The following is a 12,743-nucleotide window of genomic DNA, read 5'->3' as shown; positions in this document are numbered from 1 at the left end:
ATTTTCTTCAGCCTTCTGATTTCACTCATATCTAATTACAGAAAGAAAGCCCTTGGAGAGGTATGCTACAGGGAGAAATGGTCACTCAATCCAAAAACCTAACTTAGTATTCGTTGTGATAAAGTTTACAATGCTAGCCTACTCTTTGTCCTTTGGGACTTGGTGAATAGAGTTGACTAGAAATTACCATTTCATTACATTTACACTGCCATTCCTAGAGCGATTCCTAGAGAAGTGGCCCAAGGTGATGACTTTTCTCCCCAAACACCAGTGCTCTTGGCTCCCGGATCCTTTGCCCAGCCCAACATCTAGAATTCTAAAGATAATTAACGCTGATGTGGAACTTCACAACAAATAAAAGGGTAGAAGATCCAAACCACAGCTAAGCATTCAGAATTTGAAGTATTTATTATTTGTTCAACTTTGTGTAAACTGAGCCAAGGTTAAGTTAGAGTCTTACCACAGTAGTCTGTCCCCAAGGTTGATAGAGCCCAGTGTGTCCGACCACCCTTACAGTCTGGACTCTCAGAAATGTTTAATGAATCCAGCACATCAGGCACCTTCAGGATCCATGCAAACTATGTTAGCAGGTAAATTTTTTTATCAGTGGGAGCCATGCTCCAGAGAACAGCAGTGGGGTTGTGCAGAGCTTAGCAGAGCTACAGCCATGACTGCTGGTTTGAGGGGCTTTGTTCAGATGTGGCAAGCCATGCTCATCTAACTCAAAATAGGGAATTATTTTTTTGAGAGAGCCTTAGGAACAATTGCACTTATGTTAAGTAGAGCTGCTGGTGAATCAGATTAGGGTTCTTAATCAGCCATAAGAGATGGAAGTGGTAGATGTTTGAAGGGTAAAGTCTCTGCGAGCCAGGAGGAAGATAGGAGATGTGATTTGTCCTAATTTGGGGTAATAATTAGGTTGCACAGTAGAAGACAAGTTCTGCTGGGGTGATGGTATTCGTTTATATTCTGACTTGTTCCAAAAAGTGTTTGTCTCAGTCCAGAGGACATTAATACAAGCTGAGCTTCTTTATAAACGTTGGCTGGCTATCATCTTTATTAACTTCGATTTTCTTTAAATAATAGAAGTATTAATGATTATGAAATAAACCACAACTTTTCTGGTATTAAGTGAATCTATATAAAGAATTAAACATAGCTCTAGTTAAGTTTTAATTGTGTGTCCACAACTGGTCCCCCATTTTACCCTTCTCAACCCACACTTGTGGTTATGTGATACTTTGGAGAGACCTAACTGAAAAAGAAGATTATAAGTAAGCAGATGAAAGTAATTCTAATGTGAATATTCTAATTGTGTTTATTTTAATAATTTATCTCTCAGCTAAAAAGTTGCCAAAGAATGAACCACAGAATCCAGGAGCAAATTCTGCCCGGGGAAGAGGAGTAGACCTTACTGAACCCACGCAGCCAACCAGGAGTCAGTGTTGTAGTAACTAAACCTCTAGTTTGAACTAGCTGGAATATTTTTCTGCTTCCTAAATGTTAACAGTGGAATCGGAGCATTTAACCAGCTCAGTATGACTTCCAAAAAGAAGAGACTTACGACAGAGTCAAGTTTCTAATACAGAATTATTTTAAGTGTTTTGAACTTAATTTTTAATAACATGCATGTGACCCTCTGACTAATGTTTCATCAGTAGAAGGGGGAAATGAGAGCTGTGTATACACTTGTTTCCTTGGAAGGTTCGGGGGAATCATTTCTTATCACCAGGGATATAGACAAATGACTGTCTGAACCCACAGTTAGCCAACCCATTCTATGAAAAAGATTTGGAACTTAATAAATTGAGCTTTTCAAAAACATTCTCTTTTTAGAAGCAGGTTCTAAAGATATTTATGCTTAGCTACAGTATTCAGGCAATTTCTCTTTAGTATCCATATTTAAAGTGTACATTCCACATTTTAGCAAATTACCCACAAGAAAAACTAGCCCCACATCTCTATGTGGAAAAAAATGAACATTAATGGCATCTAAATTGCAGCCAGTCTTGTTATTTTTTTAAAGGAGGTAAAAAAAAAAATACATAACCCCATCTTGTTTTAGGAATATGAAAACTGATAAATGCATCTTAATGGGTAGTGTTCCCTTCAAACATGTGAGCTCTTCAACAAAAGTGAAACAAACCAGGTGTCTGTGATTTCTGTGTAATCACTGCTGGCCATTACATAGATTTTGTTGTTTGGGGCAGGGAAGGGGCTTTTGTTCCCTTGGACATAAAATAGTCAATGCACTAACAATTATGTACATTCAAACTTGATTATTTTAAATTCGATCTTCAGCTGTACTGTAAATAGGGTACTGCATTGTAGTCTCCATATGTTTATTACTTTTCTGTAATATTTAAGAGTTGCTTAAAAGTATACAAAATGTACAGTTACTAAAACAGCTAATTTTTTTTCCTTCTCCCTTTGAAAGGAAGGGCTTCAGTTCCTACATGACTAGAACCATAATAAACAATATACCAGTAATTTGTAACATAAGTATTTCGATATGTTAGTAACAACCTTGCAGGCTTGTTTTCCAAAGTTCATTTTATTTCGATCAGTTCAGTATATTGCACTAATTGTTTTAGGTATTTTCATTATATGAAATCTACCATGTGTCAGAGATGATTTAATCTATTTAAGTGTTGAACTGCTAGCAGAACTTGTAAATTTACAGTAATTCAGAATTAGTAAGGAAAACAGTTCACCAGTGTTTAGTTTTATATTGAGGTGCTCAGGTTGGAATAAAGTGGTATAAAAAGCAAATACTGGTTTTTCTGTTTTTTTGGCATGGAACAGTAAACATATATAAATGGTATTATGTAACCCAATTCTGCTTTTGTATTTTCTTTACTATTAGAAATGATTTGCGTGGTATGATGTACTATCCTAATATCTGGTTCATTGAAGAATTATCTTTATATTTTTGTATTCTGGATAATTAGAACTTTATCTTTTATATCAGAAATTGATACTCACTTCCATTGAGAAGTATTACCATAACTGTAATGTTGTCTCTGGAGCCAGCTATTAAAGCAGCATTTACAAGTTCATGGCTGATATATTCAGCTGCACCTTCATAAAAACTCTTAATGCATATCTTTTCTTTTTCACTTGATTCTTTTGGCACACCATCTACATTGGTTAGTCTGCCAGCTTCTTGCTCACTGCTAGGATGACGATTGGTCATTTCTGGTAGAAATGTTTGGGCATTTTTAGAATCACAAGTGAAATATTTAGAATATTTTGAATCAGACAAGTTTTCTTTTGAATTTGACACACATTCTTTAGATTCAGAATTACACTGAAACAGAATGTGGATATTACTTTCTGATTTAGTAATGCTTGTTTCATTGATTGGGAAAAAGAGAGGCTCTTTGGATGATGAAGATTTGTTTGGGATGATAGAACAGTATATTTCTTTATACACTTGAAACATTGTCATTGCAAGTGCAGTGACTTCCTTTTTTTCCAGAACTTCCCAGAGTCCATTAGTAGCTAAGATGAGGAATTGACATAAGTCATCAATAGGGACAGAAATAGTTTCAGGTGCTGGAATAAAGAATTTTTTTAGTTTGGGATTTCCATGAAATCCAAGTCCTCTTGTGGTTTTTATTTGCCCTTCTAGGAGCCCGAATGGTTCATTTGAACTAATTATTGCTCCATCCTGAAGTACTCTTCTTTCTTCATTTATGTTTTGTGTAGTGTGTTCTTTGGTTAGGCAAAAGCCTTTCCCATTTCTGCATAAGACTGCTTGCACATTACCTAAAAGATTATTAGAAAAAAATTGGTCCTAGAGATTTAATAACCAATTGTATCAAAGTATGCTGTTAACTTTATTCTGTTTCAGTGTGTAATAGACCATTTAAAAATATTTTTAAGGTATCATTGGATGATTTACAGTAATTCAGATTTCAAACTGGGAGGCCACTTTATCCCTTATTTTAAAGCAATTTAGTGTTTAAAATAACTGCATTTAGTATTAATATAACTAGAATCACAGATAATGAAAAATAATCAAATTTTTTATGAACCAGCTTCCAAATAATTTATTTTGTAAAGTCAAGAGGTGAATTTTTTTATAGCCAATTTATTCCCTACAGTAGATCTTTTTAGATGTTAAAATACATGCCTTTTCATTTAAAAACAAAAACTGGTTTTTTATTAAGTGGAGTTTGATAATTTTGCAACTGGTAAAAGTTAAAACAAGCACATACAGGTATATGTGATGAAAAAAATTAGAATGCCACTTAATGTCAGTCTTACTGGATTCCTGATATGTGTGGCTAAAAAGAAATTAAATCAGCCCTGTGAAGAAAAATAATACGTATATTCATATATTAAATTTATAATAGCCAGCATGAAATTAAACCATTTGATTGAAAATTGAAATCTTAAAAATTGTACTTTGTTCATGGTTCAGATGAACCTGTTATGTCTGCTTCATTGAAATCTTAAGAAAATCCAAACGTAATTCTCTGAACAAATTGGAAGGGTGGTTGTATTACCAATACTTTTTCTGGTTTATAAGAAAAAAGATTCATTTGTTAGGAAAATTGCTTGCCCCAGTTTTTTAGGAACATAGCTGTATAGTCAAGCATAGGCAATAGTTTTCTTAATACGGAATCGTAAAAGAGTATCTAAATTATTCTGAGATGAGGTTAATGATGTTTGACTATTCTATTTTTGAGAATGAAAACTCCTGGGATAATGAAAATATACATTAGAATATTCTGGTTTCAAACATGGTGCTGTACCTGGAATCCGAATTTTGTTGCTGTGGTGGTTCAATTCTAATCCCACAATTTTTTTGGTAAAAGAATTTAGGAATTTAGTATGATTGGACAGAAAGGGTGAAAGTTAGTGAAGAATTAGTGTCCAGCATAGAGTGAGCCTATTGGTTCATTACATAATGGGAATTGTTCAAATATCTGAGCTATTGGATGGGACCAAAAGATGATGCATGTGGGTCTGGCCGAGTGGCTCGGTTAAGAGCTTGCTCAAGAATGCGAGCTCTGAGCAACAGGGTTGCCGGTTCAATTCCCACATGGGCCCAAGCTGAGCTGCCAACAGGTGGCAGGATGACTCGGCTAAAAAACAAAAACAGATGATTTATGTGGAAAGCGTTTTGAAAACCATAAGAACCATATAAATTATAGTCCTAAAAACTAAATGATCTCTTTTATTGTAGTTTGGTTATTGATATTTTATATTAACATGTCTTTTCTGCTGTTCATTCTACTTACGCTCTGCAAAAGGTAAATCAGTAAAATAATTCTTGAATTTTGCTAGTTGTAAATTACTGGACCAGCAAAGCAGCATGGAATGGTATTGAACATGCAAACTGGGTAAAGTGAATTGTGTGTAAGGAGGACATATGATTAAGTACTACTTTTAAGTTAAATTTAAATTTCTTCATGTGTGTACACACACATAAATAGGGCAACCATAGCTCAAAACGGAGGATGAAATTTGGCTCAGGATAGTCAAATCCACTGACTTCCTCAATGTTTGTATTTGACAAGCCAAAGCTTTCAGCAAAACGCAGCAGCATTGTTTCTCTACTGCGTGATTTGCAAAGAATTTAATACAATTATGTAGTTAACAATGCAAGGGTGGTAAACGGGTATTTTGATTTTAGTTGCCTCTGCAGAGAGCTTGGTAAACATAGCTTTGTGGACTATTTGCCTTTTTGTGTTTTTAATTGCTGTGCTGGAGAGTAGGAAATGGCCATTTTGGTTGATTTTACTCTTGTATTACTATTTTCTAGAAGGGACATTAAATCCTGGTTGCAGTTTTTGCCCTACCATTGACTTGCTGTCTGACTCTAGGTGACTTACTTAATTTCTTAGACGATTACTCATCCTGATAACAAGGGAGATAGTGCCTTCTGAATAACTCACGTCCTTACCTGTGTGAATGGTGCATTTAAAGAAGGGGTAACTGCGGGAACCTGCTATTTCTCAACTTGCATGCAAAGCCCAGAGAGTCGAGGGATAAGTAAGACTCAGGTCTTGGAAGAATATTAATGGAACAGGTAAGAAAAATTGGATGTGCAGAGTAATTTGTTATTTCCTGGACCTAGGGTTGCATGTGTTGTCAGGTGCAAATGGGGTTGTTGAAAGTACCTGACTATTAAGCTGAAGGAATAATGAACAAAACAGCCCAAGAAAGATGGAAAATTAAAGGAAGATTTTAAAATAACACTATGTGTGTCTCGAGAACTGATGGAAAAGAGGCACACTTACCAATTTCAGTAGATGCAGAGGTTGTGCTATTCAGAAAACAATAAAAACAGGGTGACAGGAAGAGCCATGTTTAGAGACATAATACGGGGATTAAAAACTGCTTTGAGGTGTTACTTAGGCTTTTTTAGGATGACATGTATAGTCAGGCAAAGTGTCCCATAAGCAGAGGCACTGATGTAACTGCCTCCTGCACTTGCTGGTTTATCCACAACTTGTGAAAAGAAAGAACATCTCTGTAAACTTCAGAGTGACCTTAGAATTCCCATCCCAGTAGGGAATTCTACATCTGAATGGGCAAAGGCAAGATTGTTTTCAGATAAAGCCAGCAAGGCTGCTTACTGTTGAAGATAACAGGGAAGTCTTAAGAAAGAACTAGAGGAAAGGGGAAGAAAAGTTTTATATGATGGCGCGAAAAGGAAACATGCCTGAGAGGAGATGTATGAGTGTCCCGGGATAAAAAGGTGGCTTGTTTAGAAGAAACAGCATGGGGCAGTGGAAAGACTTGACACGCTTGGCCTTGAATCCCAATTTGTGTCTGTGTGACCTTCACTAAGTCAATTTCCCTGAGTAACAATTTTCCATCCACAATATTTTTTTTTTGTCAAAGTTATTGTGAGGATTTAAGAAGATAATAAGTAGATACTTGATAAAGGTTGTTTTTCTTTGAGTTCCATGAAGGGGGAGGCAGGTGAAGAGAGCTTTCCAAAAGAGGTTGAAAAGCTATGTTTCATTTCACGTGTAATTTGAGTCTTGAGATGAAATCATCCTGGATTATCCAAGTTGGTCCTAAATCCACAGAGCAGTATCCTTGTGAGAGTCAGAGAAGAGATGTGGAAAAGAGCAGAAAGCCATGTGGAGATGGAGGCAGAGGTGGGAGTTTGCTGCCGCAGGCCAAGGAGTGCCTGGAGCCACTCAAAGCTGCAAGAAGCAAGTTTTCCCTTAGAGGTTTCAGGAAGCATGTCCATGCCAACACCTTGATTTCAGGCTACTGGCCTCCAGAACTGTGAGAAGGGAGTTTTGTTGTTTTAAGCTGCCAAGTTTATGGTAATTTGTTATGGCAGACCGAGGAAATAGAATACTAGGCATGCAAACAAGCCAGAAAATACTACCCACAATAACGTGAAAAAGCAATCCATTGAAACTGACACTGATGTTGGAATTATAGGCAAGAACATTAAAAGCTATAACTGCATTCCTTATGTTTAAAAAGGTACAGGGTGGGGCCGGCTGAGTGGCTTAGTTGGTTAAGAGCTCGCTCAAGAGTTTGAGCTCTGAGCAACAGCAGTTCAGTTCCTGGCCCGAGCTGAGCAGCCGCTGAGCTGCCACAGATGGCAGGATGGCTCAGCTTAAAAAAAAAAAAAAGTACAGGGTGGCCGGTTAGCTCAGGTGGTTAGAGCACAGTGCTCATAACACCAAAGTTGCTGGTTCGATTCCCACATGGGCCACTGAGCTGCGCCCTCCACAACTATATTGAAGACAATTACTTGACTTGGAGCTGATGGGTCCTGGAAAAACACGCTGTTCCCCAATAAAATTTCTTTAAAAAAACAAACAAAAAAGTTATGTACAGACATGGAAGAAAAATTTTAAAAATCAAACTTTTGATGAGAAATGTTAGAAGTGAAAAATAATGTGATTAATGGAAGATTAGACATTGCAGAAGAAAAGATTAGTGATTTTGAAGACATGAATAGAAACTCTAAAAAAGCATAGAAAAAAGTTTTTAAAAATGAAAAGAGCATTGTGGAGTTTGGGAACCAATTCATTTGGCCAAAGTACATAATTGAAATGCCTCTCCTTAAGGAGAGGAGAACACTGAGGAGAAAAAGAAATGGAAGTATATCACAGTTTTGCTTAAAACCAATGAAAAAAACCTTTAAACTAGGCCAGGGGGTGGGGGCAGGGGAAGACTGTTACAGACAACGGGAAGAAATAATAGACAACAGATTTCTCATCATAAACAATGAAAAAAGACATGGAGCAGTGTTTTTAACACACTGAAAGGAAGAAGAAATGTAAACCTAGAGTTCTATTCCAAATGAACACATCTTTCAAAAACAAAGGTGTAGAGTCTTAAGAAGTCATCACCAGAAGACACATTTTACAAATCAAGAAGTGAAATAACACCAATCACATCTACAAAAAAGGAATAAGGAGTACCAAGAGTGATAACTGGGTAAATATATCAATTTTTCTTACTGAACACTACTTTAAAAAATAATTGAATGCTTAAACAAAAATTATGCATTATAATATGTTATAGATTTTATCTTGTTCAATGACAATACTCTTCCAATTAGTCTGCAGAGTCAACACAATCTCTAACAAAATATCAGCTATTAATAGATCTTTTTGAGAAATTGACAAGTTGATCTTAAAATTCATGGAAAAGCAAGAGTTTCAAGATAGGCAAAACAATCTTAGAAAACAGAGACTCACACTTTGCAATTTAAAATCTACTACTGGGCCGACCGAGTGGCGTGTTGGTTAAGAGTTGGCTTGGGACACCAGCTCTGAGCCTCAGGGCCCCGGTTCGGATCCCACATGCGGGCCAGTGACACCGCCCTCTACAGCTAAGATGGTGAACAACAGCTCAACCTGGAGCTGGGCTGCGGTCAGTCACCGGCAACGGCTTAGGCTGTAGTGGGACTGGCCAGCAGCTGGCGTGAGCTTTCATGAGCTGCTGTGAGCCGCCGTGAGCAGTCCAATGGCTGGCGAGCCACTGCCTCACCTGGGAAAAGCACAATGATAATACCAACATGGGCCAGTGGGGCGACGTCCTCTACAACTAGACTGAAGAACAAAAGGACAGCAACTTGTCTGTTCCCCTTCCCTGGTTCCCCAACACTGTTCCCCTCCCCCAATTCCCCAATAAAAATCTTTAAAAAATAATAAATTTTTAAAAAATACAAAGCTATAACAAGGAAGACAGTATGGTACTGGCATAAGGATAGACATAGATCAATGGAACAGAATTAAGACTTCGGCTATAAACCTTTACACTGGTTAATTGATTTTCAACAAGAGTGTACCATTCAATGGGAAAAGAAAAATCTTTTCAGCAGTTGGTGCTAGGACAACTATATACACCTACCAAAAAAATGAAGTTGGATCCCTACCTCATGGTGTCAATATGAAATTAATTCAAGATGAATCATAGAGCTGTGTGTAAGGGATAAAACTATAAATGTGTTAGAAGAAAACAATGGTCTAAATATTTGTGACCTCGGATTAGACAATGGTCTCTTAGATTTGACACCAAAAGTACAAGCAGCAACCACAACAAAGTTGATAAATAGGATTTCATCAAAATTAAAATCTTTTTACTTCAAAGAACATCAAATCAAGAAAGAGTTAAAAACAAGCCATGGAATTGAAGAAAATATAATATTTCCTAATCATATATCTGATAAAGGACTTGTATTCAGAATATAAAAAGAACTTTTACAACTCAACAATAGACAACCTAATTATGAAATGGACAAAAGATTTTGGTAGACATGTCTCAAAGGAAGATAGTCAAGTGACTAATAAACACATGAAGGGATATTTGACATCCAAATCACAGTGACATACCACTTTATACCCACTAAGATGGCTAGAATCAAAAAGATAATGTTGGGAGAATTTGGAAAAATTAGAACCATCATACATTACTGGTAGGATAGTGAAATGATGCAGCCACTTTGGAAAACAGTTCGGCAATTCCTCCAATGGTTAAACAGAGTTACCTTATGCCCCAGTAACTCCACTCCTGGGTATATACCCAAGAGAAGTGAAAATAATATTGACACAAGAACCTGTACAAAATGTTTATGACAGCATTATTCATAATAGCCAAAAAGTGGCTATAACTCAATGTCTGTCAAATAATAAGCAAAATGCGGTATATCTGTACTATGAAATATTATTCAGCAATGAAAAAGTAGTAGTGATGCATGTTGCAAAGTGCATAGACCATTATGCTAAGTGAAAGAAGCCAGTCACAGAACACGTATCACATGATTCCATTTATATGAAATGGCCATAGGAAGAAATGTATAGATACAGAATGTAGATGAGTGTAGTTGCTTAGACCTGGAGAAACGGGAGGATAAGGAGCTGATTGGGTTTCTTTCTGAAATGACAAAAATGTTCTAAAATTGACTGATGATTGTTGCAATATATAAAATTTTATACATATATATATATATATATACATACACACACATATACACATATATATACATATATATATATAAAATACTAAAAACCATTGAACTGTACACTTTACATGGGTGAATTGTATGCTTTGTAAATTGTATCTCAAGAGAGCTATTAAAAATAAAAGCACTGGGGAAAATTATTAAAGAGATCAAATAAGAATCCCTTATGTTTATAAGGAACTAGTGTGTTTAATTAGAAATGTAAAAGTTGTGGTTTATTTGATGGTAGGGAAAAAGTGTAATTATGTATTCTGTATAAATAACTACATTTGTTAGTGTTTTAATCCTATGAGGAATAATTGAAGTAAATTAGGAACACCAAGAAAAAGTACAAAATGCAATATAAATGAGAAGTGCTAAGAACAAAAAAATCAAGAATGTCAGTTTGGAAGTATCTTTTTTCACATGCACAAAAGCAGCATTTATTCAATGGCTTCATCATTGCCCTCATGTTTCATTAAAAAGAGAGGTTTGTTTTTTTAATTCCAGAGTTGCAATGACACTGGTATCTTACAAATTTCAAACAAGAAAAATGAATTCCCTTGCTATAATTATAGGTCTTGTTTTTTAAGATACAAAAGATGCTCTTGATAAATTTCTGTGAGCATTTATTTTCTATAGTCCATTTTAATTGTTTTCTTTTAGGAATACCTTTGTAGCATAAATCACGACCTCACTTTCACAAGTTGGATTTTTTTCCCTGTATTTTTGTTTCTATTAAGATGAAGGATGCCTAAATAAAATGGTTTAACACAATTATGTAAGCCTGGAAATTAGCCAACAAATGTTTGGCCAGGAGATTAGAACCTACCAAACAGCAGTGAGCCTGGAAATAGTGAGTCATAGTAAACTAGACATCTAATGAATTTATCTACTCATCAACAATCTCGTAATTTCTCCTTTAATTTTGCAAGAACCCTGTTATCTAATGATATTTTCTAATAGCAGTCCCAAGTCCAAGAATATGGGTCAATTCCCAGATTAAGCTGAAATACAAAAACTGTCCAATGAAGTGGACCTACTCTGAAGTACTTTGGAATCTCAGGGTAGAGTCTGAGAAATGACAAAGACTTCGAGGAAATAGGCATTGCACTATTTTCTTGGCATTGCTTAATCTAGGGTTCTCCTTTGGGGCTCAGAACCAGAGCTAGATCAGAAACAGGCTGACTTCCAGGGACCTTGACATTGTAATGGTTCTTGTTCTGAGCCATCTCTGCCACTAGGCCCCACTCCCTGAGGCCATCCTCAGGCCCTGGAAGCAGTCCCCTTCAAGAGGCAGCGTGATAGAAGGGGCTTGATTTCCAGCTCCAATTCCTGTCACCTCTGAGACTTTGAACAAATAATCTCACCTATCCCAGCTTCCATTTTCTCATCTGGAAAGCAGTTTAACAACTCTTAGATATAGGTGGTAGGGGATAAAACAATTGTTGTTTAAGAGTACAAATTGCAACAACTAGTAAATAAGTCCTAGAGTTCTAATGCACAGCCCAGGGAAGAAAGAGGACAATATTGCACTATAATCATCCAACTTGCCAAGAGACTAGAACTTAATTTTTCCAACTAGTAAAAACAAAGAAAGAATTATGCAATGTCATAGAGGTGTTAATTATCCCTATAATGGCAATCGTATTACAATATATAAATGTACCAAATTAACATGTTGTATACCTTAAACCTACACAATGTTATACGTCAAATATTTTATTTTATTTTATTTTATTTTTTATTTTTTTTAGCTGAGCCATCCTGCCACCTTTTGGCAGCTCAGCGGCAGCTCAGCTTGGGCCGGGCATCGAAACGCTGTTGCTCAGAGCTCGCACTCTTGAGCAAGCTCTTAACCAACTGAGCCACTCGGCTGGCACCGTCAAATATTTTTTAAAAACAACAACAATAGATATCAGGGTTCCTGTAAAACTAAATGAGACATTACTCTGTTCAATATTCAATAAGTGAACACAATCATTAATGATAATTCTACCTATGAAAGGAATAGTGGACTCTAGCTGAGGATCTCATTGAACTCAGCATGTATTGGGTTGTTGGAAAAGTCATGATGTATTTTGTCTATGTTTTTCTTTTTGTTTTTCTTTTTTTTTTTTTTAAAGATTTTTTTTTTATTGGGGAGTTAGGGGGATGGGAACAGTGCTGGGGAATTGGGGAAAGGGGAACGGACAAGTTGCTGTCGTTTTTTTTGTTCTTCAATCTAGTTGTGGAGGATGTCGCTTCACTGGCCCAAGTTGGCACCATCATTGCACTCTTCTCTGGCGAGGCAGATCAGTCGCCG

General features: G+C 36.4%; 2 protein-coding genes across 5 annotated transcripts in view; one reads left to right on the top strand and one right to left on the bottom strand.

The window, feature by feature from the left end:
- Nucleotides 1-2,772, top strand: part of RAB5A (RAB5A, member RAS oncogene family) — a 32,339-nt gene extending 29,567 nt beyond the window's left edge. For all 4 annotated transcript variants that reach the window (XM_019663745.1, XM_019663744.1, XM_019663746.1 and 1 more), the window contains exon 6: nt 1,343-2,772. In XM_019663745.1, coding sequence (XP_019519290.1) covers nt 1,343-1,458 — 116 coding nt within the window. In that variant the 3' untranslated portion in view covers nt 1,459-2,772. The remainder of the gene's footprint in view (nt 1-1,342) is intronic.
- Nucleotides 2,558-12,743, bottom strand: part of PP2D1 (protein phosphatase 2C like domain containing 1) — a 40,822-nt gene continuing 30,636 nt past the window's right edge. Inside the window, exon 3 of the mRNA XM_019663740.1 lies at nt 2,558-3,771. Within this exon, the coding sequence (XP_019519285.1) occupies nt 2,963-3,771 (809 nt within the window). The 3' untranslated portion in view covers nt 2,558-2,962. The remainder of the gene's footprint in view (nt 3,772-12,743) is intronic.

This window comes from Hipposideros armiger, unplaced genomic scaffold, assembly GCF_001890085.2.
Source record: "Hipposideros armiger isolate ML-2016 unplaced genomic scaffold, ASM189008v1 scaffold_403, whole genome shotgun sequence".
NCBI classification, from domain to species: domain Eukaryota; kingdom Metazoa; phylum Chordata; class Mammalia; order Chiroptera; family Hipposideridae; genus Hipposideros; species Hipposideros armiger.
The sequence above is the reverse complement of the archived record's forward strand: the minus strand, read 5'-3'. Positions and strand labels throughout refer to the sequence as shown.